Genomic DNA, 27,291 nt, shown 5'->3' on the forward strand with positions numbered 1-27,291 from the left:
ATGTTTAAAAATCAATCTAGAAAATGGTAGTGGGAAGACCATGGAAATGTCTGTGCCTTTCAGATGGAAATGCTAATTTCTCTCTTTGCCCTCATATGTGATTTTCCATGCCAGGTTTTTTTTTTTTTTTTTGGAAAACTGAATGAATGTGTGGTTTCTTCTGTTGAGTCTTAAACTAAAAGCCTGCTGTGTTTCATAATTTGCTCCAGATGTTATCAAACACTTAGTGATCCAAAGATTAACTGTGCACTTTTAAATCTTTGTAATGTTTTTTAATATGTCCAAAAAGGTTTTCATTGCGAAACCAATCGGATTCCAGACAGGGCTTTGAAAGTCATGCAATAGCTCTGTATAAGGAAAAAATCATCACACTTTGAGAGCCGCAAGGATCCAATTTACTGTTACTTTAGTATTTTCATTCTAAACTCTTTACCGGAGGGTTTATGTGAATAATAACTAAGCACTTGTGTGCATTTCAATGTTTAAAGGCGTTAAAAGATGACTTTACATGTCTTTGTTGTGTTCTGTCTCTGAGCGCATACACAATAATCTTACCGAGGAAGCGCAAGTTCTCTTTCATGCTTCAAAAAATAAAAATAAATCTAATTAAATTAAATAAATCAAGCACGTCCCATTTTGCAAAAGTCTCGCTACATGATATTATTGATTTGCATGTGAAATTGGGCTTTTATGGAGGAACGAAAAATGGAGCGCAATAATTGTTTCATCTCGATTACTGTATTTTCATAATCGTTTAAGGCCGAAATCGCAACAAAATTTTGAACTGTCACCGTCCCACCTTTGGGACGCTTGGCACTCTTTTTTGTTATTGTTTTTTTCTCTATAAAATCTTTTAGTAATCATCATAAATCATATATCATTTGAAAGCTTAGAAGCCCAAGATTCATCCTGTGAAAACCATTTTGAAATCGGACATTGCTTTACCATGGAAATGGTACTTTAAAATCTAATGGCGGTCACCTCCCCCTTAGTGGGCAGGGCCAAGTGTCATAAAATATAACGCATTACGGTCTTCTAGAACCAAAGCTTTTTATAATCTTGGCAACAAACATATCATTGGAAAGGTCTGAGTCTCAGGATTTCATATTTGGTGGTTATTTTGACATAGAAGTAAAATACACAGAGAAATCTAGAGAAAAATTCATTAAGCAAAATTCAAAATAGTTTTGATGACTCCCAGTGGCTGTGTGTGGTATGACGGCCTAAATAAAATCTCACAGGAACCTCACTTTTTTTCATATCAACTTCAAATTTATAACATAACTTATTTAGACACAAGGCTTTAATTTTATTCCAATTTTAGAATTAAAACTGTTATGTAAAATATTTATAATAAATAAAATAAAATAAAATTAATATAGCGCATATTATTTACAGTACATTTAAACTTCTGTAACTTTTTGATACTTCATTTTTTTTTTTTTTAAATTCCACTTTTGCCAAAATCTGCTAATTTTCTTCTTTAAAAAGAGACCAACCTTATGTTTATATTCCAAAGTGTTCATAAATTACAGCAATTGTAGTTTGGATAGTGCACTTTAATGCCTATTTAAAAAATGGGGGGGGGGGGGGTGACAGTTAAGGAGTTAATTGTACAGTCCTATTCAATATAGTACACATGGAATGTAGTGCACGTTGAATGAACTACTAAAAGACTGAATTGAAACAAACTCATCACATAACAGATATAGAATTGTCACCTTTTGGGTGAGTTATTGTTATAAATTATATCTACCGTTTATGTAGTGTTTACGTGTTGTGTGGTGTCTTTATCATTCAGAAAACGAAAAGACTGAATCAGCAATCCTGCAATATGAATTGGGACTAGAAATTGAAACGACTTCAAGGAATGGCATAAGACAGTGTGTGTACACATACAGGAGCAGCCCTCTGATGCACACCGCACTTCCTGCTTATGTCAGCTCTAATTTTAGCTCCTCTCAGATACCTCAGGGATTTAATTCACAGGGCTATTTTCATTCCTTGAAGGCTTCTGTGTCCTTCTACACTTCCAAGACTCTAGTGTGAAGTAATCAACTAATATGATTCTGCCTTCTTGGATACCTTTCATTTCGCATTCAATTAAACATTTTCAGTGCATCAATATTAAATAGTGCACTGACACTGTTTTAGGACCTTTGCTTGCCAAAATCTGAAATCTATATTTGAAGACTGTTATCCAGGGTGGCACCTGTATTATTGGCCCCTAAACTGGAGAGGAATGGAGATAATAGAGTTAAACATGTCTTTTCAGTGTTATGTAACATACTCTTACAGAATACTCTTGTGTTTAGGGGAATTCCAAATGATTTAAGTGTGTGATTGTGTTAGAGGCAGAATTTGACTAGAAATATATTTTAATGTAAATGCTAACTTTAATGTTATTTTGCAAGCTTGTTGTACAGTGCATACTTAAAATAAATTACTGTGACAGTAACATGTTTTATCACTTTTGAGTGTGCTGTTTCATCACAAAAACCTACATCTTATTTACTAATCACCTAGAGTCTGTACTGGTATTGTGCCGTATATTTAAATTATGTCATTAGTCTTCTTTTCGGTGTGAATCCTATGAATTAGGTTTATTTTACATATATTATTCACATAAGTCAGTGTTATTTGCCTGGCAAGTTTGCGTTTGAGCATCAAATGTAATCTAATAAAAAAATAAAAATACACTAGAGAGCAATCCATTCTTAAGGAATTAACCTCTTGTATTTTCCTCCTAAAGTTGACATATATTTTGATGGTTTAGTTTGTTTGAGGAAGAGGGCATTTAATATTGAGTTATTGTTTTTTATTATTTATGGAAAATGTCTTTATGGGTTCGAGGCTGGATTCATGAAAATCATCTCAAAAGACAAGAAATTTCTTATGGTAAATTCTAAGGAGAATGTAAGAACGTTCCTATAGTAAGTGCAGTCCTTTGAAAAAATATTAAGTAGTTCTTTTTTTTTCAGTTTACAATATTACAACATTCAAAATGATAAAAATAAATCGGAGTATACAAATATGAAAACATACATCATCAAATACATTTTTAAAAAATTCAAATGGAAATCAAACGATACCACATGAATGGTCAGTGTGATAACAATGGATATTAAGTTAAATAAGCACAAGTCAAAGGGTTCATTCTAGGTCCAAAAAAAAAAAAAGAAAAACAGTTTTTTAAACTGCATGTTAAATTTTACATGCACAGTTTATGGTTTATTAAGTAATTGGTTTTAATAATATGTTTTTTTTTTAAGTAATTGAAATGTTGGAAGGTGTTCCTTTTTCAAGTTTAATAGAACAGATTTCTTGATTGTGATATAGATATGATATTACTTGATGTAAAAGAGATCAGACCTACTGTACCCTTTTGATAAATAAAGGGTCTGATATTAGGATATCGCTAAACTGCAGTGTTTTTAACTTGCTCACAACAGACCCGGAAGAGAAGACAATGCTGAATAAAGTCGTAGTTTTTGCTATTTTTGGACCAAAATGTATTTTCTAAATCTAAAATATCTCCGAAGATGAATGGAGGTCTTACAGGGTTGGAACGACATGAGGGTTAGTCATTAATGACAATAACTTTTTTTTTTTTTTTTTGAAGTCTTGTGATACTTCTTCCCCAGGACCATCACAGAGAACTCATATACAGTATCTAGTTTTTCACAGTTCCAAAATATTTGCATAATGGTGCCCTTATTTATCTTCTGTTACATATTTTTCTTAAATATATACATGCATTTGCAATTGCACCAAAGAGAAGCACCAATATGTCTTACTAAGGTGAAATGAGGTCATGTATATTCTTTTAATACATTTGTAATTATGTTCCATTATTTTGTTACTTGAGAATGAGAAATATACACACTTGTACTGTATACAACATCCAACTGATCATCATCAAAGCTACAACCAACATATTTTTGCCATATGCTTTTTAATGAAGTTAAAAAACACCTTACACAATATTTAGACTTCATGGTTATATAATATCAAACACGTTAAGTGAGTAAATGTGGCTAAATGAGCAATAATTGGTATGTTATGTGTGTATGTGTGTTTCATTTTATGTAGGATCCTTTTATGTTTCTTGTGGCCAAAAAAAGAAAATATGCAGATGAAACCAGCTGTTGATTTGAAATATTCTTACATATGTTTTTCTTTCATCCTTCGTTTTTAAGGCGGATGAGGAGAGGAATTATCATATCTTCTATCAGCTCTGTGCATCTGCTCACCTCCCGGAGTTCAAAGCCCTGAAACTCGGTGAGCCAAACATACAATGCTGTTTTGACAAAAAGTTTGAATCCTACAAAAAAAAAAATATATATATATATATATATATACAGACTTTGGCATAATAATAATAATAATACAAATATTGGAATAAAGTCTATGACATGTTTCCATTTAAATACAATTGATAACTAAGCCTAAGGGCCCTATGATTTATGCGATGCGCAGAAAGCTGGATAGCAGAATCCACTCATACATTTTCTTATTAAATTAAAGAATTAACAGTAAATTTCAGAATGTCAAGAAAGTTGGTAAATATTGAATTAATAAATCAAAAGTAAGGTTGTACAATTTAAATAATTCAATAGAATTTAAATATCGTGTTATTAAATGCACACAGAAATGCAAAGTTCATAACAGCCCATCCAAATAAAAGTTTGGTTAACTTTAATAAGTTGTGAAGTAAATAATATAATATTTATATTATTTAATAATAACATTAATTATCAATACATCTTACTAATGGTCATAATGTAATAAAATAACAGAATAACAATGCAGTTATGTATATACTTTGTTTGCCAAAAATCAAAGGAATAGTTAATCTTCATTTGATTATATATTACATTTTGAATGTGTTATGCTTTATTTGATTACCACAATCTTTGCCAATAATAATAATAATAATACAAAGTAAGACAGAATTTCATAGGGCCCAAGTAAACGTGTGTGTTTGTGGGTAACGTGTCTTATTAGAGTGTGTTCGTGTTTGCACAGCATGGAGAGCGGCTATCAGAGCTGCCCTACTGAGAGGCGGGCTGTGCAGGTCTAAATACACATGCATGCTATGCAAACGCACACACACACGCGCACACACACACACACAACCACGTATGAATACTGTAGCTATCTACTGTAGCTCAGTTCCACACACACCTCTCCCTATCACCTCTTCCATGTTTGCTTCACTCACTTGTTCTGAAACACACACACACTGCTAGCTCTGTACACTCTCCTGCTGTTCGCCTGCTCAGCTGACGCCCCGTTAATGTGAGGGTTTTTGTGTGAGTGTGTGTCTCAATAAGGTCTTTGTTGCCAAGCAACAGTGTACCGTTCATTAAATCTATGAACAGGGTTTTGTATTTTAGGGTTTGTCTGTGAATAAGACATTTTTTATTCATGCAGATTTTCTTAGTACTAATGACTAAGTTCCTGTTCATTAATGATGGGGGAGTTTCTTGAACAATTATATCTTAATTGATGAACATATTGTCCTTGGGATAGATCCTTGAGTAGGTCTGCTAATTGTGTATTTGCATGGTGTAATGAATGTGTGTGTATGTGTGTGTTCCCCCACAGGAAAGGCTGGGGAATTTCACTACACCAAACAGGGCAAGAACCCAGTGATAGATGGAGTGGATGATGCCAAGGAGATGTCGACCACCAGAAACGCCTTTACACTGCTAGGTCAGACTGAAAGTCCAACCATTTCTCATGTACTGGAGAGTTTAATGGGCAAAATAACCATCTTAGATTAGATTACAGTATCTAAAAGTAGACAGATTAGTTCTTGTCAGTCCTGTCTAAAATCTGTTTATTTTAAATGTATTTTTATTATCTGCACGTGGATTGTGAATGAAATTGACAAAAGACATATTACACCTGATAATCAAGTTTGATTATAAACCATAGCATAGTTATTTTTATTTGGGTTTGGGTTTATTCCCATGAAACACAAACAATGTTACTAGATTTATCATGACTCAGAATAGACTCAGGAAGACTTAGAAAGAAGTGCAAGAACTGTCACTGGTGCCCACTCACAAAAACTAGATGCATGAAGCCCCTGATCACGGATTGCATAGTCCACAATGCACTGAGCTGGTTTCTGGATTTTTCATATTGGTAATTTGTTGATGTGTCTCTTCAGGCGTAAACGAGTCCTATCAGTTGGGCTTGTTTCAGATTCTGGCTTCAATTCTGCACCTGGGGAACGTGGAAGTGAAGGATAGAGACTCGGACAGTAGTATTATTCCAGTGAGTTTCATGTTGACTTTAAAGTTCAAATATGTGACCCTGGAGCACAAAACCAGTCATATTTGTAGCAATTGCCAAAAATTCATTGTATGGGTCAAAATGATCGATTTTTCTTTTATACCAAAAATCATTAGGATATTAAGTAAAGATCATGTTCCTTGAAGATATTTTGTAAACGTTCTACCGCAAATATATCACAACTTACATTTTGATTAGTCATATATTAGTCAAGAGCTTCATCTCACAGTACAGATCATGATTAAGATCATTTAGAAAGATTTTTAGATGACAGAACACACTCATTTAAACACTTTGTGAATCGGAATATCAGATTTTTCATGTAATGGTACGCAAGTTTATGAATATTTAATAAAAAATTTTTTTATAAATGCGATCCATCGGTCATACAGTGTTGTTGTGGCCGCAGTGTGTCACGTGACAAGCATGACGCATCACCATGAAAACAGTAAGAGGAAACGTTCTAAAATAACAGTTGCCTGAAAAAAAATCTCACTACTAGAAAGATTAAAGTCAATTTTCTCAATATTTTTTAATTTTTACATTTTTTTTTTCACCCTCAGATTCTCAAAAAGTTGTATCTTGGCAAAATATTTTCCTATCCCAACAAACCATACATCAGTGATGTACAAATCTCAATTTAAAACTCTCAATTTAAAAAAAAAAGGACCCTTATGACTGGTTTTGTGGTTCTATTGTTACATGGTGAAAATATAAACCAAATAACTGAATAAATGTCTTGAAGTTCAATGCTGTTTTGTCAGTGTATGCATTTTATTGAAAAAAAAAAAAAAAATCTAATAAAATGTATTTGTATAGCACCATTTTTAATACACATTGTTACTAAGTCAGTGCTGTCAAATGATTAATCACAATTAATAGTATCTAATATACATATATATATATATATATATATATATATATATATATATATATATATATATATATATATATATATATATATATATATATATATATATACATACATTTTTGTTACAATTGAATTGAACAAATTTGATAATTTATTACATTTTTAGATATACAGGAATATTTTTACCCAAATACTCAAGAACCTCTAATTTGAACATGTTGCAACGATTTAATTCTCTTTCTCTTTTTCCCTTCAGCCAAATAATGGTCACCTGAGTGTGTTTTGTGAATTGATGGGAGTGACATATCAAGACATGTCTCATTGGCTGTGTCATAAGAAGCTGAAAACGGCGACTGAGACATACATTAAGCCTGTTCCCAAACTACAGGCCATAAACGCCCGCGATGCTCTCGCCAAACATATCTACGCCAAACTCTTCAACTGGATCGTGGACCATGTGAATAAAGCACTGCATTCTACGGTCAAACAGCACTCGTTCATTGGAGTCCTAGACATTTACGGGTACAGACTACATTTCCTCTTAAAGATCTTGAGTTTTGATTTACAGAAGTGAATTGTGATGTTCTGTTTTGTTTTATTTTATTATTCCAGGTTCGAGACTTTTGAAATCAACAGTTTTGAACAGTTCTGTATTAATTATGCCAATGAGAAACTACAGCAACAGTTCAACATGGTGAGCCCATCTGAGCCGCTCCACATGACACCAGATCTCGTCAGTTCATGTTTGATTATAAATTCTGATAGTAAATTGTTTTGTATCTTCTTTTCTCCTGTCTTCTCGCATGCAGCATGTGTTTAAGTTGGAGCAGGAAGAGTATATGAAAGAGCAGATCCCCTGGACTCTCATTGATTTCTATGATAATCAGCCATGTATCAACCTCATCGAGGCCAAGATGGGCATCCTGGACCTGCTGGATGAAGAGTGCAAGGTATATCTTCACAATGTTATTGGTTATTGGCTCACATATCTTTTTGCACAGATATATGACAATTTGCAAATACAAATTTGCAAATTAATTAAATATGAGAGGTGCATGCACTAAAATAATAAGTCAAACATGAGACTAGCATCAAACTGGTATTTGTACATTTAAATCTAGTATTTCTGTCATAACCATGTAATGTCGATTAACCAGGTACTTGATTGCATGCATAATGATTTTCAAATTTTTAAGTGTAATCTTAAATCCTTCAGCGTGTGTGTTTATATATATATATATATATATATATATATATATATATATATATATATATATATATTAGTATTAGTATTGTTTTGTGTGTATTGTTGCTTTAAAAAGCATACTGACCCCAAACTTCTAAATGGTAGTGTACATTATAGTTACACAACACTGTATCTGTTTGTTGTTTTTACAGTAATTGCATAATCCTGATTGAGTCTTCACATACTGTACTCAGTCTATGTTTCTCTTTCTCTTAGATGCCGAAGGGCTCTGATGACTCCTGGGCTCAGAAACTGTATAATACTCATTTGAAGACGTGTGCACTTTTTGAAAAACCACGGATGTCCAATAAAGCTTTCATTATACAGCACTTTGCAGATAAGGTATTCACACACACACACCTCACACGTGGGCTGGTTCAGCATTTTTGATCAACTGTGATATACACAGTGTATGATATTTCCTATATCAATGTCTAAACAGAGACCTACTCTGTTCCATAAAACCTAATGAGCCGCCTCACACTTGCTTCATCTAAACAGTGCATAATCATTTCAACATATTAACAGATTAACAGCATTCACCGCTTGCATAAGTCACATGCCGCTGTGTCCCTGAAGTGTCCTAGACATGACAATGAGAGTTAAGAGCTTTTTGCTATGTGACACAAGCTAAACTCAGCAGGAAATACTGACAATGCACTTTAAAACTATATATATATATATATATATATATATATATATATATATATATATATATTTATTTATATATATATATATATATTTTTTTTTTTTTTTTTTAGTAATATAAAGCAATATACGATTGTGGACCAATTTACTCATGCATTGTCAAAATTCATGCACAGTAACAGGTAGACAAATGCTTCCTGTTCAGTAAATCTGACTGAATCCAGGTGAGTTATTCATTTCATTTGGAGAAAGATAACCATTTGAATTTACATGTTATCAACCTATATAAAATAGATCACAATATTTAAAGGGGTCTTATGATGCTTTTTTAAAGATCATTATTTTGTGTATTTGATGGAATGGAATATGTTGACATGCTTTAATGTTCAAGAAACACATTTTCTTTCAAATACTGTACATTACTGTAGGTCCTCTTTGGCCTAGGCCTCTCTCAAACACGTTGTTTTCTACAAAGTCCCTCCTTCTGACAAGCGCAGTCTGCTCTGATTGGCCAACTGGCTCAGTACATTGTGATTGGCCGAACACCGCAAGCACTAGTTGGAAATGTAACGCCCCTCTCCATATTCGCGAGCTTCTTCTTTCAAAATAAATGTAAAGACAGTTAATAATGTCTTTAGTTTTACCATCATTTCAAGCCTGAAAGGGGAACAGAGTCGTGTGACAGACACCGTGATGAAGATGGTACTGTATGTGTTTGCAATACACAAGTCACAGACAATTAAGACAGCTGACACCACTGTGTGACCGTCTCTTTTTCTCTCTCTCACACACACACGCGCGCGCGCGACTCCGCATTTGAACAGTCAATAGCAAATACTAATAACGAAACTTACCGTATTTTTTGGACTATAAGTCGCATCTGAGTATAAGTCGCATCAGTCAAAAATGCATCATGATGAGGAAAAAAATATATAAAAGTCGCACTGGACAATAAGTCGCATTTATTTAGAACCAAGAACCAAGAGAAAACTTTTCCGTCTACAGCCACGAGAGGGCGCTCTATGTTTTTAGTGTAGACTACAGGAGGACTGAGCAGCATGGAGCGCCCTCTCACGGCTGTAGACGGTAATGTTTTCTCTTGGTTTATTTCTCTTAGTTAATTTCTCTTGGTTCATGTCAAATTAATTTTGATAAATAGGTCGCACCTGACTATAAGTCACAGGACCAGCCAAACTATGAAAAAAAGTGTGACTTATAGTAATGAAAATACGGTACATGTATATAATGCATCTACTTTCGCAAGCACAAAATAAAGTGCTTTTGCTTTCGCCTAGATGCACACAGAATCTCCCTGACATGGCTGCTTCAACAACTAACTGCAGTTAGTGAAACCACGCCTTCTTTCTTTGCGTTAACATTTGGGCGGCATTACGCAAATATTTCCATGATGTAGACATATGGAGGCGTGTTAGAACGAGCCGCTTTGAGGGGCGTGGCAGAGTCTTAACTTTGATAAATAATATCTCTTTGGATTTGAGGCTTTCGTTTTTGCAACTTTACAGATCTTCTTCATTCACCAAGAGCTTGTAATACTCCAAAGAGAAAGGAGAAATTGAAATCGAATCATATGATTAAGTTTGTAATAACTGCGTAAGCTCTGTCAGATGGGCCACTGTAATATTGTATGTGAAACAGGCCTACCACTTAAAGACAATAAACACTAATACATATAACATATTTCTAAAAATGATATTAGAGTATAATTTTGTTAGCTTAGCAGCATGCTAACACCAGAAGTCGGGTCTTTGTATGACACAGCAACTGCTGCATATGTCCTCGCATGAGCTCATGATGGCTACAGATCTGTTTTTAGAAGTGGTGTTCAATATCTGTGTGGAAGCACTGATGGAGAAGGGGGTGGGTGTAATGAGACACATTTAGAGTGTGTGATAGACATTCAGTAAACACACACTGTTGGATCAAGGTTTGAGCATTAGTAGGTGCTTTCCCAAACATCCTCAGAGTTAATAACTTCAGTCTCTAATCTGCATTACTAATATAAATGAAAGTCTGAATCATTTAAATGTAATAGAATACATAAAATAAAATCACGTATGCCAAGTGGAAAACAGGGAGGTTAATGGAGCTCTTTGCTTTAATTTAAGTACAATGACTAATTGATCTCAGAGGTTTGTTCTGAAATAAAACAGGTTACAGAAGTATAAATAAATCTTGGTAACACTTAACAGTACAATTCAGTGGATTAAAGTTGTATAATCAGGTACTATATCATGATTTAGATTTTTTGCAGCATTTAAGTTGGCAAAGAATTACATTTGTGATAATATTTTTCCATATTATTGCATGTGTTTAAAATATATATAATGCTATGCACATTAATCAGCTATAAAAACACTACAAAAACACTACATAAAAATAAGAATATATTGTTGATTTAACAATGTTAAAGGGGTCATATGATGTTGCTAAAAATAACATTATTTTGTGTATTTAGTGTAATGCAATGTGTTTGTGGTTTAAGCTTCAAAAAGCACATTATTTTCCAGATAATGTACATTATTGTTGCTCCTCTATGCCCTGCCTTTCTGAAATCCATGTATTGTTTTTTACAAAGCTCGTCTTTGTGAAAAGCGAGGTGCACTCTGATTGGCCAGTTGCTCAGTGAGTTGTGATTGGCCGAATTCCTCAAGCATGTGACAGAAATGTTACGCCCCTTACCATATTGTGATGCTGTGTTCCGGAGCGACAAGACATAAACATTAAAACCAGTTATAAACAAGGCATTTGCTGCATCCAGAGGGAACATAATTAATGATTATAATGACATACTGTCTTTCTTCGAGTTGCGTTTCATTGCGTATTGCGCTGCATATCACGCTGTGTAAACATGTCTGCATTTTTGATCGGAGAAATGACAAATAACAAGCGCTACTCCAAACTGCTCGAAACTCATGTTTGAATAATCAATGGCAAATCTTTTACATATAAAAACGTACTTACAGACTGAGTCAGAAGTAACAGACTGTCCTTGGAAATGCCCCACTTTATAGAAACAGTCAGGCTAGTACAGTGTAGTACAGTGTAGGCTACTCTCACAGGAAACAGTCCTTGTCCTCTTTAAAATGTGCTGCAGATAGCTGAATATTTGGGTTGAACTGTTCTGGAACAGTGTTGTAATACAGCTGATTACTAGTTGTGTCCTCTTTTGGAAGGCCAAAGAAAGTAGTTTCAGTTTTACAACACACACACTGTCTCTGCAAAATGGCAGCAGCGGCCACAGCGAGAATAAAAGTTACACCTTCTTTCTTTGTGTGAACATTTGGGCATTATTCAAATCTTCACACATAATGAAGTAGACATGGGGTTGTGTTAGAGTGGTTGACTCTTAACTTTTATAAAGAATATCGGTAGCACTTTATTTTACAGTCCTGTTCCTCATATACATACTATGTACTTATTATAGTAATACAATAACTATGTAATAACTAGGTACTAACCCTGAACCTACCCCTAAACCTAACCCTACCCCATGTAGTTACCTTGTATTACCAGAACTTTCTTAGATAAATACACTGTAAGTACACTATAAGTACATGTTAGTACACGTACTGTAAAATAAAGTGCAACCAGAATATCTCTTATGATTTTAGACTTTAGTCTTTGCAACTTCACAGATCTTCTTTATGCACCAAGAGCTTGTAACTCTCCAAAGAAGAAAAGCAAATTGTAATCCCATCATATGATCCCTTTAATGTTTTATTCAGTCTTGTACTTGAAATGTAAAATTGTATTAATATATTTAGAAGTTAACATTAACCTAGTTTAACAAATGGTGTAAACTGGATTATTGTTAATTTCTATTTCATATCAGTCAGCTATGTTGACTGACTAAATCTTATATCAATAATTAATAATAATTAAAAAAAACAGTAGGTATAAAACCTTATTGTAAAGCTTTTCTCAAATTTTACAATATAAAGACTTGGGCAAAATTTAAGAAGAATAGAGTAGTATTTATTGTTGTTGTTTGCTTTCCATGTAATTACTATGGAAGCCCAATTCTGCCACTGAATAGCAAAATAAATAAAAGGTAATTGTTTCTTTTTAATCTCACAATTCTGACTTTTTTAATAATTTAATAATACAAACTCACAATTCTCACTTTTTTTTCCTCAGAATAGTGGGATATAAACTTGCAATTGCGAGAAATAAAGTAACAATTGCAAGATGAAAACTCACAATTCTGACTTTTTTTGCTCACACGAGTTTGTATCTTACAATTCTGACTTTCTTTGCTCAAAATTGTGAGATATAAACTTTAAAACACAACAAGTTATAAATTCCAATCCTGAAGTGGAAATGACTGATGTGTTCTCAGAATTGTGAGTTTATTCAGATACTGTGCCAGTTCATGGATTTTCTTTCTTATAGGATAACCTCACATGTCCGTCTGTCTGTGTCTGTCAGGTGGAGTATCAGTGTGATGGCTTTCTGGAGAAGAATAAAGACACAGTGAATGAGGAGCAGATACATGTTCTGAAGGCCAGTAAGGTGAGTGAATATCTGTCAGTCTGATGTCGCCATTGGACAATTTTCACAGAAAAAATAATGTCCTTAACAACAAAACAAAACCAAGGCAGTGCAGTGCAATTCAGTTTACTGGCATTCTGTTCCCATTGTATGTTTGTCGCATTGTGTAGCTAGTGCAGGCACTTGATTTTTTTTCTTTTATTACAAATATCATGTTTAAACTGATTCTATAAGCTTATGAACAAGGGCTGCAATGATTAGGTAAAAAATGCACAGGAAGGGTCAAATTGTCTTTGTAATGTAACTGTGTATAAACCTGACATTAGGAGGTTTTAGTGAAATTATTTCCTGTATGGTGAGACAAACAAACCTTCAGTGTTGGCTGAAGCCGGGGTGTTTCCGTCCAAGATTTTTGACCTTAAATGAGGCTTAATGTCTGAGAAGGTCAATAGAAGGATGCCATCTGCTGGTCAAGGCGCATTAGTGCAGTCCACTGCCACAGTTCCAACATGATATCTGCAAAACTCATCGGAGTATATGTTCATATTTCTAGTTGTTTGGATTCTGACATTATCCTTGACCTGTCCTAGTTCACCGCAGTCTTGAGTCGGAGTATCTGTAGATCAGAGCTGTTTTGAAGCTCTAGCATGACTCAGCAGCTCTGTGCTCTGACTGCTCTTTAATGAGGCAGGTTCAGACAGAACACCACTGCATACCCGGCCTGTTATGAAATCAGTCCTCACGCCATCAGCTGTGCCTTCAGGGTCAGGGGTGTGTTTTGTGGATTTTTCAGGAGGGTATTCATTCAAACACATTTCGTAATCGATACACAGGCAAGGCAGCCGAAGGTATGCTGAATGAAAGCCTCCATAGATCATAGTTTCCCAACCTCTTACAACTTAAGGCCACATAATGTGTTGCACTGAAAATATCAAACTGTAATATCATAAAATCATGGCACTAAATTATTTCAGTATTTATTTGCCATGGTGTTTACTTGGTGCTCCAATGTATATCCTAGAATGCTATTTTTTTTTTTTTTTTTACCTTTTTAAGTTATGCTTAACTCGAATATATTTAAAAAATCAAATCTCTGAAAATAATAAATAAAATGGCTCATAAACTAGCACAAAGACATGGAAATTAATTAACCGAAATGATTAGAATCCAATACTTATAATCCCTAAAATGATTTGATAATGTGAATGGATTTTGCTTCTTGTAAAATCGTTTTCTTCTGCATTTGGGGGTTTCTGAATGCTGTCTGATGATTTGTCTCCTCAGCGTGAGGCAGTAAATGTGTGTGGTAAGAGCAAACACATGCTGTACTAATCCAGACTGCCTGAGAATAATAATAATCAAGTCAACTATTATTTAAAAAGTTATTAACGATTCATATCAGTAATAGGCTCGGCTCTTTGGTGCTTATCCAGATCAGTCTGTTAGTGATTAATCCAAATCCTTCACTTCACTTGTTCCACAGGTCAGCTGGTTTTACCATATTCATTTTGATTTACATTCATGTCATTGATCATTGCGTCTGTTCATATCATCATGTGTGTATTTGCTTACCATCTATCATGTATACATTTATATTTTCATACGAGTTAGAAATAAAGCCAGGCACCAGCTAAAAATATATATATATATTTTTAAATTGCATTCGATTTCAAAATTATTTAGCATTAATTTGGCCTTTTTCAATTTTTTTGATAAGGTGGACTTAGCCTAAGAGGAATTCTGTTTAGGCAGTTCAGTCATAGGTTCGGAATTTAGAAAACAAGCTAAATCTAGTTTATTAAATAGGAGCCGAGATAACAATATGCTTCAGAGCTGGTGTCTGGGGCTGCTTTGCTGTTCACCTAGGGCATTATATACATCTGTCTGATGTATCTGTATTTTCTGCATTTGTTAATTCTGTTTCTATTTTCTCATCGTGTCATGTTGTCTATGTGCTGTTTGTGAACATGACAACCTGTACCCCTGCAGAAGGTAAAATTTAGCTCTGTCTCTTTAGCGCTCTCTCTCTCTCTCTCTCCAAAATTACTGCTGTCCTGCTATTTGAAAATTAAGATTGGATGCATGTTGGATTGAATGTGTGTGTATGAGGTGTGTGTGTGTGTGTGAGTGTATCAGCATGTTCAGTCTCTTGCTTTCTGCTGTGCAGGACACAATCTCAGCACTGCATCGACTCTATTGGAAAATAAATCCCGCTTCAGCTCTAGAGTCTCCAAACACCATCCAAACAAACTCAACCACCCCATCAAAATGAAACATCTGTTTGACATCAGCTGGACTGTCATTTTAGTACTTTTTCTTAAAAGGACAGTTAACCTAGAAATAAATATTCTGTCATTATTTACTAAAAGTCTTTGTTAAACCTTTTATTTTTTTATTTATGTTTCTGTAAAATTAGGTTGTAATCATCTGCCCACAAAATGTTGGAAATTGCATTCCCAAATGCAAAATAAATTTGTACACTGTGCCACACTTTACTCTGAGATGAGCTTTACAGCACTGATTAAATTAAATGTCATGCTTCTAGTTTGATTGACAGATGCTTTGTTAAAGAAATAGTGCAAAGCACTGTGGTGGGAATCTTGTGAAGCATATAAATATTTTTGGATGAAATTTAGGTAATTAATGGGAAACACTGAAAAATAACAACATTTAAGTTTAGAACAATCTGATGGACAATAAATAATGACAGAATTTTAATTTCAAGGTGAACTGTTCCTAAAAATTCAACAGTTGAAGACATCGATATGTACTACACATAGACCAAAAAGTGCAGAATTAACACAGAGTTGGAGTTTGTTTGTTTGCTGCGAGTTGGGATTTGATGTTTAAATTGTCAGTCCTATAAGGACTCTTATTTTATGCTTAGGCTGCATGCTGCTTACTACCAGCACTAGCGTCCCTTAGTTCTCTTGGCATTCAATGTGAACTAGACTCGGGACATTATCTGAGCGCATAGACTTTTCTGTTCATTACTATCCCACTTAATACCATTTGCTTCCCTTGATGTGCATTATTGTTAATTATAACAAAATTGCTTAGCGTTATTTTCTATGTGGTTAATCTGAAATAAAAGTGATTCTTTGAGTGCAGATATTTAATTCAGGCTACAACACCTTGCTAAGTTTTGGGAGTGATAAATGCTCCAGTGTCTCATGCATGTACAAAAGCATGAATGCTAACCGTTTAACACAGTTCGGTTGAGAATTTAATTGTATTTATTTGAATTTTTCTGGAGTGAAACCCTGGCTGAGCTTCATTCAAAGCCGTTGTAAAATATTCTATAAACACATACTCGTGACATCACTACCTCAGTATTATTGTGTTTGTACATTTATTTTATGAAACCTTGCCAGGTAAATGTAGTTACCAGCCATTTTATAACAGCAATCCTGTGAAGCCATAGTTTACAGCGTTTTTATAAAGATAAGGGTATTTCAGTCACAGTCACATTTACCATTGCCCTGTGAAATTTTGCGGGTAGAATGCAGTTATTTCTAACAGGAATTTACATTATCAGGAGTTTTTCCCACTGTAAACCATGGCTTTTTGGATTTATAGCTTTAGTAAAATGCAGTTGCCATTTCCATAAACAACTAAATGTATAGAACAGGGTTAAGAACTCTAGTGACAACTAGATTTAATTGTAGCTTAAGTAAAATAACATAGAGTTTAATTATGTCAAAATGTGCATCTGGTTGATCATCTGAACACTTGTCGTGGCTTGTATGTTAAGTCTGCCTTGGCTGTAATTCTCAGTTTGACCTGCTGGTGGAACTGTTCCGGGATGAGGAGAAAGCCACAAGTCCGACTGGTGCTGCTCCTGCTACAGGAGGACGCACTCGCCTCAGCGTCAAACCAGACAAGAACAAAGCCGGCCAAGCCAGCAAAGAACACAAGAAGACAGTCGGACTGCAGGTGAAAGACTGCTCTCGTCATAACTAATTTTCACTTTTACTGAATATCTTTATGATTTGTATTTTTGGATTAAGTAATCTGATAAGCACCAACAGTGGATGAGATTCAAAAGAGACTTATTTAAATGAATGTGTCCATTTCTCTTTCTCTGTAGTTCCGTAACTCTCTGCAGCTGCTGATGGAGACACTGAATGCGACTACACCACATTACGTTCGCTGCATCAAACCCAACGATTACAAATATGCCTTCACGTCAGTTCTTCTACTGTTTTTAATTGAACTATCTTAATTTCTCTCTCTCTCTTTCTCTAAGCATACACATGCTGTGATCACAAGTTGAGATTCGCTGATCTTTTTTAATTGTCAGTTTTCTAATATGTAGATTAGGCCTGCCCTCAAAAAATACCGTATTTTCTGCACTGTAAGGCGCACCTTCAATAAATAGCCTATTTTAGAACTGTTTTCATATATAGGGCGCACCGGACTATAAGGCGCATAGAATAGAAAATACTGCAGTCAAACGTTTGACTGGGTTTGCGTTATGCATCCACTATATGGAGCTGTGCTAAAGGGAATGGCAACATTTTGACCTAGCGCCTTGATCCATATATAAGGCGCTCCGGATTATAAGGCGCACGATTATAAGTCGTTTTTTTGAGAGAATTAAAGGCATTAAAGTGTGCCTTATAGTGTGGAAATTGTTGTGATTCTCCTGTTAAGGAGACGTAGCAAAAAAAAAAAAAAAAATTAAGAGATGCTGTAATTATAGACATTCAACTTGCTGGGCCAGCTGACCAATCACGGCACACTCGGTTTTTATCAGAATGCAAGCTTTAAAACCCGTTAACGGTCACCGTCCCACCTGTGGAAGCTTGGCGTTTCTTTGTTGTTGTTGTCCTTTTTCTCTCAGATATTTTAGTAATCATCAAATTATATATCATTTGAAACCTTAGAAACCTAAGATTTATCTTGTAAAAAAACATTTTGAAATCGGACATTGCATTACTATGGAAATGGTACTTTTATTATTGCATGTATTATTGCAGGTATTTTAGCGGTCTCCTCCCCCTTAGAGGGATGTGTTGAGTGTCATATTACACAATGTATAATGGCCTTCTAGAATCAACCCACTGACAAAACAAGACATATCATTGGAAATGTCTGAGTCTCAGGATTCCATCAAAATAATATTGACAGTGAAATCTAGATATTTGAGACAGAAAAATTCATTAAAAAAATATGAATGCACTCGGTGGCTGTTTGTGATAAAATCTCTATAAACGCCCTAAATAAAATCTCACAGTACCTATTTTTTTTTTTTCATATCAACTTCAAATTTGTAACATAACTTATTTAGACATATGGCTTTAATTTTATACCAATTTTAGAATAAAACCTGTTACGTAAAATATTTATTATATAGAAAATAAAATTAGTAGAGTGCATTTGCTTTACAGTAATCTTTAAACTTTTTGATATTTAAATTATTTGAAACTTTTGAAATAATCTGCTGATTTTCTTTTTTAAAAGATACCAACCTTAGGTTCATAAATTACAACAATTAAGTTAGTATATGTACTTTGTTCAAGTTATTTCAAGTAATGAAATTAGGAACACAGTGTTGCGAGGTTGATACCTAATTTCTGCCATTTAATAGGTTTGACCCAAAGAGGGCAGTGCAGCAACTGCGTGCATGTGGAGTTTTGGAAACAATCCGCATCTCTGCAGCTGGTTTCCCATCTAGGTACTGTGAAGTTCTTTACATTGACAAACTGCACTCCCTTTTGTCAAACACTACCTGACTGTATATTTGTGTTTGTGTGACTGCTTTTGCTTGTCAGGTGGACGTATCAGGAGTTCTTTAGCAGGTATCGTGTCCTGATGAAACAAAAAGATGTTTTGACAGACAGGAAGATGACCTGTAAGAATGTTCTGGAGAAACTGGTGCAGGTACAACAAGCCAATTAAGTCATCTCATGAAATCATACTGGTACTCTGGATAGACTTTGTGCAAAGACCATAATATAAAAGGCTGTTAAACTAAAACTACTCGGACACTTAGCAGAATTTGGCACTACTCACATTTTCTGTAGAAAATTTAGTTGAAAGTAAAGTTTGACTTATTAATAATGATAACTTTTTTGTCCTCCTAATAGGATCCAGATAAGTACCAGTTTGGCAAGACCAAGATCTTTTTCCGCGCCGGGCAGGTTGCGTATTTGGAGAAACTGCGTGCAGATAAGCTGCGTGCTGCCTGTATCCGCATCCAGAAGACCATCCGTTGCTGGCTGGCACGCAAGAAGTACCTGCGCATGAAACATGCTGCCACAACCATCCAGAGATACGTCCGTGGATACCAGGCCCGCTGGTGAGGGGGAGGGGACTAATCCCATAGTGGGTGGGGCCTGGCTAAGGTTTTGAAAAATATTAAAGTAGTTGGTCTTTCTTTTGGCACAATTTGGTCATTGCATATTTCTAAATGGGGGAATTGTGGGTAATGTAGATTTGCAGAATCTTGAGAATGTAGTTTTTGACTGAGAATTACTCCGTTAGACATGATTCTTTTGAAAAACAGGTTGAAAAAATGTGAACCTTGGCGCTCAGACAGCATATCCACCTTTTCAGGGTTTGTAAGTTATTGGTAAAAATCAGTTTCCCTGCTGAGAAGCTCAAAGGGATTTTAATTTCCGGAACCAAACTTTTGCACTGTTTTTAAGTGAGAAGGTGTGCAAGTACAGTAGTAACCTCTGAGCTGTTCTTTCTTCCCCACAGTCTTGCGAAATTCCTGCGTCGCACACGTGCTGCGATCATCATTCAGAAGTACCAGCGCATGTATGTCCAGAGAACATGTTACAAACGCAAGCAGGCTGCCGCTCTGGCCATGCAGTGCATCCTCAGGGCGTACATGGCCAGACAGCTGTACAAATCGGTGAGGAAGAAACCAGACATACTAATACACTCTTCTTACATTTATAGATATATTGGCAGTAGGGATGTTCACTTTGGTTATTTTTCCTAATCGACATCTGACGCTCGTCAACCGATTATTAGTATTATATTATTTTAACCGTTAACCAACAAGGTTATTTTAAATTAGAATTGAATTAAATTAGAATGGATAAATGTCGGTGACCCGTTAAAAAGGCCTATATGATAAATATATTTTACTTAAATAATAAATTAATTGAATAAACAAAAACTGTGCAACAAGTAGCCTAGTATGCAGAGTGTTGGTTCGTGGAAGACGGCAGAAAGCGGCATCCTATTTTATTTTATTTTTGGGCTTATTTTAAGCATAAAGATTTGCTTTTATTGTGAATGTACACAAATAAAGACAAACCGTTTACAATTCAGATTATCTTTTTGACTAAAAGGAGTAATTGCTTTCACTGGGGAAAAAAATAGTGATTCCGCTGACGCAGCATGCACACACAGTTAAGCTTTGCTACTTTGACAGTTCAGCCTGTTCATTATCATAATAAAATACCGTCAGTCAAACATAAAAAAAAAACACTGCTTAGTTTAAATTTGTAGTAAAACCTGTGCCGTTGAGTGTTATCACTGTACCGCCGTGATGTTATGCAAAACATTTTGTTTTACATGGATATTGAAACACAAGTGAAGTTATAATAAATAATAATTTGGCATTCAAATACATCGCAAATACGGAAACGTTTGATTTTGTGTCAAATGAGAGACCCAACATTGGTTTCAGCTTTGTTTTAGCATAAATTAATTGTTTTGGTTTGTCGTTATGTTGTTATAACTTATTATATTTTTAATTCTTGTTCTTTTCTAAATGCTGTTAATTGAAAGTATTTTTGTAGAGTGAGGGTAACTAAAATAGCCTAGCTATATTTACAGTGTTTATTAGGGTATAATGTTTGTAAACATTTTCCGCGTAGGCATTAAGGCCCGTTCACACCAAGAACGATAACTATAAAGATAACTATAAAGATAACGATTTTAGCTTTCACACCAGCGAACAAAATTGTTTGTGTATTCTAAGTGGACGCGCATCTGCTGCTTTAAATTCTCGAGCTCATTAAAGCAGGATTGATTCTGTTTGGTTGGCAATGTTTTTATTGTTCATCAGAAAAGAAAAATCATTCTGAAAGTGATTCCAACGATATCGTTTCTCTGTGCCTTTATCGTTATAGTTGTGGTGTGGACTCCGCTATTCTTTTAATATTGAGAACGATTTTTAGAACTATATCTTTATCGTTATCTTTATAGTTATCTTGCTTGGTGTGAACGGGCCTTTAGGCCTATTTCTGAATGAAATAATAAAACGTGACTTAGGTTTTTTTTCCCCTCTCTCTCTAAAAACACCTTTTTAAAATATGCATAGCATTGGCCGATTTTAACCATGCAGCAAGCCTATTTAAATATTTTGATAAATTCCTGGACATAAATAAATAAATAACTTTTTTAACCATTTAACTGATTGTATTAATCGATCAAAAGTCTTAACGGTCGGTAAACGGTTTACCGGTTAAAATGAACATCCCTAATTGGCAGCAGTCAAAAACACATGACTCACAAACACTGCTCATCTGGTCTCATTACAGCTTTTTTACATGTATCTTTTTTTTGTATTTCCAATTTAGTTCTGATCTTAACATTTAAAGTAACACTGATACGGGTTACATATTGATTTACATCAGAGTAAAATATGATGCTGGCGGGGTGGTTTATAATTAACACACTGGAAACAAGTGAATTATTTCAGGCATGAGACACATGACCAGTGAAAGCTGCTAACTGCACCCCTTAGAGAACTGAATGGTGTTAAAGGTACAGTCAACCAAGGAGCAGGATGTCCCAGTGTAGGGACTGTCCCACTGACGGACTGCAGCAGCTGCGGCTGTATTATTACTCTCCTCTCTTTTCCTGCCGTCAGAGCTCTGTTGATCAGTAGTGGATTATCGAGGCAGGATGTGTAATATCTGCAAATTAAAAAGGCAGAAGGTGTGAGAGGAAAAAAGCGATTGGAAAACAATCACTGGACTGATCTCTACTTTGCATAGCATTCTTCTTCTTAGCTCTTGTGTGTATTGTCTTTTTCATGTTCATCATGTTGTGTGTGTTTGTGTTTAGCTTCTGCGTGAACATAAGGCCATCATCATCCAGAAGATGGTCCGAGGCTGGTTGGCGCGGCAGTGGTTCAAGCGGTCACTCAGAGCCATCGTTTACCTGCAGTGCTGCATCCGCCGCATGCGAGCCAAGCGAGAACTCAAGAAGCTCAAGATCGAAGCCCGTTCGGTGGAACATTTCAAGAAACTCAACATCGGCATGGAGAACAAGATCATGCAACTGCAGCGCAGGATAGACGAACAGGTACCACACTTCACACTAAGATGCTGTGGCTTGTTGTGCCTCATTAAAAAGATCAGTCAGTATTGGTATCTCAAGTTATGGAAGAGAAACAGGTTGCAAGCATGCAGTTTTAACTAGATTCCTTTAGAATGAGTCAGAATCAATTTGCAGGACATGATCACATCATCTAGATCTTGGCTTTCCTGGGCAGAATCTTTGTGTATATGTATGTAGCTGTCGGTATAATACTTGATTTGAAAGACAAGTGTAATTGTTACAGTATGTAGGAGCAATGCAAATTCAAATGAGTTGTGCAGTGGGATTCAAAAGTCTAAATCCACATTGAAAACATGCTTTTGGAATTGAAAAATGCAAAACAGCAAATATAAATGAGAAAGAAATATTTAAGATTTATTGATCAGATTCCCCAAAATAATACTTAATACTTAATAATACTTAGTCTAAAAAAATCCTTTGTATATTTATTTTATATATACATTGGAAACACGTGCTTTGTTTTGTTTTTGCATATGCATTTTATGTTTTGATACATCAGGCTTTTATAGCTTGCATATTATAATATAGTGAGAACATTTAGCTCACACATGAGGAGGGGACATTTTTTTTCATTTAATTTCTAATTTAAAGGCCCAAACTGGGCAAAATAATGCAATTTGGTCAGATGTTTTTATGTATATGGCTAAAAGTTAAGATGAATTGCTGATCGATTATTGTATAGCAGAGTAGTTCCATTAAATGCATAGTTGTAATTTTACAATAATATGTCTTAGTAATATGTAATATGTGTACTTAGTTTTGTGAGCAGAGCTCTGTGTTTTTTTTGTGGGAGGCAACACAGTACAATGATGATTGTAAATAATTCAATAAATAAATGTTACTCAAAAGCCTGTTCAAGCCTGTATCAAATATCATGTTATACTTGTGTTTTTAACATGACTTTTCAATCAACTAAACCTAACTTTCTTCGATCATGGAAATGTTAATCTTGAAATATAACTAAATATATAAAAGTTATCTTATGTACTTTATACATAAGATTACCTTATAAAAATAAGTAAACATTTCACAGAACAACAACCTGAAAGTGAACTTTTTTTTTTTTAAAGGGGGGGTGAAATGCTCGTTTTCACTCAATATCCTGTTAATCTTGAGTACCTATAGAGTAGTACTGCATCCGTCATAACTCCAAAAAGTCTTTAGTTTTATTATATTCATAAGAGAAAGATAGTTTGTACCGATTTTTCCCGGAAAAACACGACCAGCTGGAGGCGTGACGTGTGGGCGGAGCTAAAGAATCACGAGCACGAATAAGCTTTTGCGTTGAGAGCATGTGGAAGCTGTGACATTACCGTGAGGGAAAACCCATCATCCAAAACAAACCATGGCTTACAGTCAGATTCAGCCGTTTATTTATGATCCAGAATCAGATCCCGAGGCTGAAACTGAACGAGAGCAGCAGCAGCAACGACTCGCTCCGAGCGGGGCTCGAACCCGTGTCTCTGAAATGGGAGGGGACGCACTAACAAGAAGGCAGAGATATATGAAGCAGTTTTACTCACCGCCTGCGGTTCCAACACACGATCGTGACCCTTTTTAGTTGGGACTGCATTATCCTTAAGAAATAAACGATATGCAAATCCGTCGTCAAACTGGGCCTTGTGAACAAGCATCTTCGAAATGCAGGGAACAAACAAAAACAAAAACTCCGTTGATGCTCTGTAAAAATAAACTCCATCCACTGGTCCCTTAATGCTGTTTTTTTTTGGTAATCTGTGCAGGGTTGTCTTGCCCTGGCAACCAAAAACACAATTCTTTTGTGACTTTTCACGACGCTCTCGCTCTGATCAGTGAATCCCTCTGATCAGTGAAATGTCTGTGCTGCTCAGCCCAGCCTCGCTATACGGGAGCGCGCGCTCTTCCGGCAGAAGTGCCTCAGGACCCATATAAGGAAATTCCGCTCCATCTAACGTCACACAGAGCCATACTCTAAAAAAACTTTCCGAAACTTGTGACAAACCGGAAGGAGTATTTTGGGAACAAAAATACTCCTTCAAACGTACAACTTAATTTTTGAAACTTTGTCCATGTTTAGCATGGGAATCCAACTCTTTAACAGTGTAAAAAACTCAGTATGCATGAAAAAGCATTTCACCCCCCCCCCCCCCCCTTTAAGAAAGATGCTTAAAATTACATTTTACATACTAAAAAGAATGAACTGTCAATCAGAGTGTAGAAGGTTTTGATTCTGTTTATAATTTATAGGCCTTAATAACTGTTGTATCAAATGCAGTATGATGCCCTAGGCTTCGTAGGGTTAAATACAATTTATTGATGTTCTGTTTTGCTTTTACTCTAGAACAAGGAGAACCGTGGTCTCAGCGAGCGTTTGAACAGTTTAGAGGTGAGCCATGCTGCAGAGTCAGAGCGTCTGCGTGTAGAATTGACGCGTCTGCGAGGGGCAGAAGAGGACGCCAAAAACAACGCCAACAAAGTTACGTCTCTTCTGGAAGAGGTGGAGCGACTGCGCAAAGACCTGCAGAACACACAGAAGGAGAAGAAAGCAATCGAGGACTGGGCACGAACCTACCAGGACGAGATGGAACAGGTGCTGTTAGTTAGATATGTAGCAGACGTGATGTGCCTGCACTGGTGCGGGCTTCACAAAGCACTTTACAAAAAGTCGAGGGCGATTCACAATTCAGTTTGTTTGTGTCACTGAAAAAACTGATAAAAATGAACAGATTTATTTATTCAATGAGTCATCACCCAGTTATGTTCCTAAGAAGGCAATTCATTTGAACAGGGAACTGATTCGCTGATGCATTAGAGTCATCTCCCATTGGTGTTCCTTTACAGATGGTCCATTTGAAAGGTTGTCTGAGTCAGTCAGTTCATTTGAATGGCTCATATCGACAGTCAAAAAAGTGATTAATTAAATTTTCCACACACATTCATAGTTCTAATGCACCAAAGTTCTCTCATACTACTTTGCAAAATCTTTCAACATAACAGAATCATTTCTAACAACATGTTCCAAATTATTAGTGTAGGACTCGTACAGTTAGTGTGTTTTCGATATGTGTGTTGAGTGTTCATACAAAACCTCACTAAACATGTGGCATTACATTATCAAATTTCCACAGCAGATCCCCAAAAAAAGTAAAGTTAGACCCATAGGTTACCTTCACTCCCTTAGACAGTCCTCCTAGATTGTAAAACCCTCTAAAGACACAGATATACTCTGTGTCTCCATATTCAGGGATTAGAGAGACCTGCAAACTGCCTTAAACCAGGGAAAAGAAGAGATCTGTTCATTGACACAGGTGAGAGAGATAGAGACTAGAACTCAGCTAAGATGTTAGATGTAGTTGTAGTTTTAGGGTGGTAGAGGACTAGAACGATTCACGAAGCCAAAATAAACACAGTACTGGGTGTGTGTTGTTGTGTATATAATATCATATTTCTCAGCAGTTAAAACAATGTTCCAAAGCATCTTTGACATAAAAAAATGTTGTTTATTTTTTAATATAACCATTAAAGTTTAATATGTCATAATGATTATGTTTGTGAAATGGTGAATTTTTTGTGAATTTGTGAAACAGATGATCTCAGAACTAAAGGAGCAAAACCACCTGCTGAAGAACGAGAAAAACGACCTGAACCGACTGATCCAAGAACAGAGCCAGCAGTGGAAAGGTAATTTATTTTAATTTTTTTTTCACAAAACTCACTATGTTATAAATAATGTTAAAACAACAGTGGAATATATTGCCCATTAAATTGCCCCTGTTATGGGTAATGAAACGTTCATATTTTGGTTTTGGGGGTCCCTAGTAACAGGTTGACATGCATGCAAAGTAAAAAAAACAAAAAAAAAAACACTTATATTGTCTTACAATATTGTCTTTCTTACTCCCAAACGATTCATTCAACGAATCATCAAATTTTTCCTTCCTTTACGTGATTGGTCCGATTGGTCTCATTTTTATTTCAACTTGCCTGTAATGCATAATAAAGCAGCATTTGTGAGCGCAGTGCTGCTTTGTGAACAGCTTTGCCGGAGAAACCGCAATTTTTAACGCTCCAAAAGCAGCACCTAGTGGCAAAGAAAAGAATTAGCATTTTCATTCAGACCAATGAGAAAAGTCCATCAAGTGTCCGGGCAATATGTTAATGTTTCATGTTGGCATCAAAATAAAAATGGCTTGGGATTAATTGGACTAATTTCAATGATTCAGAGTCGACTCTTTCTTTTGAGAGACAATAATTTTATACACGTGCACTTCCAGATTGAAAACTTTGCAGAATGTTTTCATTCACTTAGAGCTGTGTTACACACTGCATGAAAGGTCATTTTAAAATATCCATAATAGGGGCACTTTAATATACTGTCTGATGCCCAGACCAACTTAGATCTTAAACAGAAAAACAA

The 27,291-nt window shown here is 35.4% G+C and overlaps 1 protein-coding gene across 12 annotated transcripts in view; it reads left to right on the plus strand.

Annotated features, from left to right (window-relative positions):
* The window catches only part of LOC113118553 (unconventional myosin-Va), a 71,151-nt gene that overhangs the window by 23,294 nt on the left and 20,566 nt on the right, over positions 1-27,291 (plus strand). For 9 of the 12 annotated variants that reach the window (XM_026287812.1, XM_026287813.1, XM_026287814.1 and 6 more), the window contains exons 7-24: positions 4,200-4,281; positions 5,611-5,718; positions 6,182-6,288; positions 7,434-7,699; positions 7,790-7,871; positions 7,987-8,127; positions 8,640-8,765; positions 13,521-13,604; positions 14,025-14,027; positions 17,361-17,519; positions 17,674-17,771; positions 19,177-19,263; positions 19,361-19,469; positions 19,676-19,887; positions 20,292-20,448; positions 22,620-22,859; positions 25,216-25,464; positions 26,462-26,555. In XM_026287812.1, the coding sequence (XP_026143597.1) occupies positions 4,200-4,281; positions 5,611-5,718; positions 6,182-6,288; positions 7,434-7,699; positions 7,790-7,871; positions 7,987-8,127; positions 8,640-8,765; positions 13,521-13,604; positions 14,025-14,027; positions 17,361-17,519; positions 17,674-17,771; positions 19,177-19,263; positions 19,361-19,469; positions 19,676-19,887; positions 20,292-20,448; positions 22,620-22,859; positions 25,216-25,464; positions 26,462-26,555 (2,404 nt within the window). The remainder of the gene's footprint in view (positions 1-4,199; positions 4,282-5,610; positions 5,719-6,181; positions 6,289-7,433; positions 7,700-7,789; positions 7,872-7,986; positions 8,128-8,639; positions 8,766-13,520; positions 13,605-14,024; positions 14,028-17,360; positions 17,520-17,673; positions 17,772-19,176; positions 19,264-19,360; positions 19,470-19,675; positions 19,888-20,291; positions 20,449-22,619; positions 22,860-25,215; positions 25,465-26,461; positions 26,556-27,291) is intronic. The other 3 variants (XM_026287811.1, XM_026287818.1, XM_026287822.1) reach the window with 1 other exon arrangement.

Source organism: Carassius auratus, chromosome 18 (assembly GCF_003368295.1).
Source record: "Carassius auratus strain Wakin chromosome 18, ASM336829v1, whole genome shotgun sequence".
Lineage (NCBI taxonomy): Eukaryota > Metazoa > Chordata > Actinopteri > Cypriniformes > Cyprinidae > Carassius > Carassius auratus.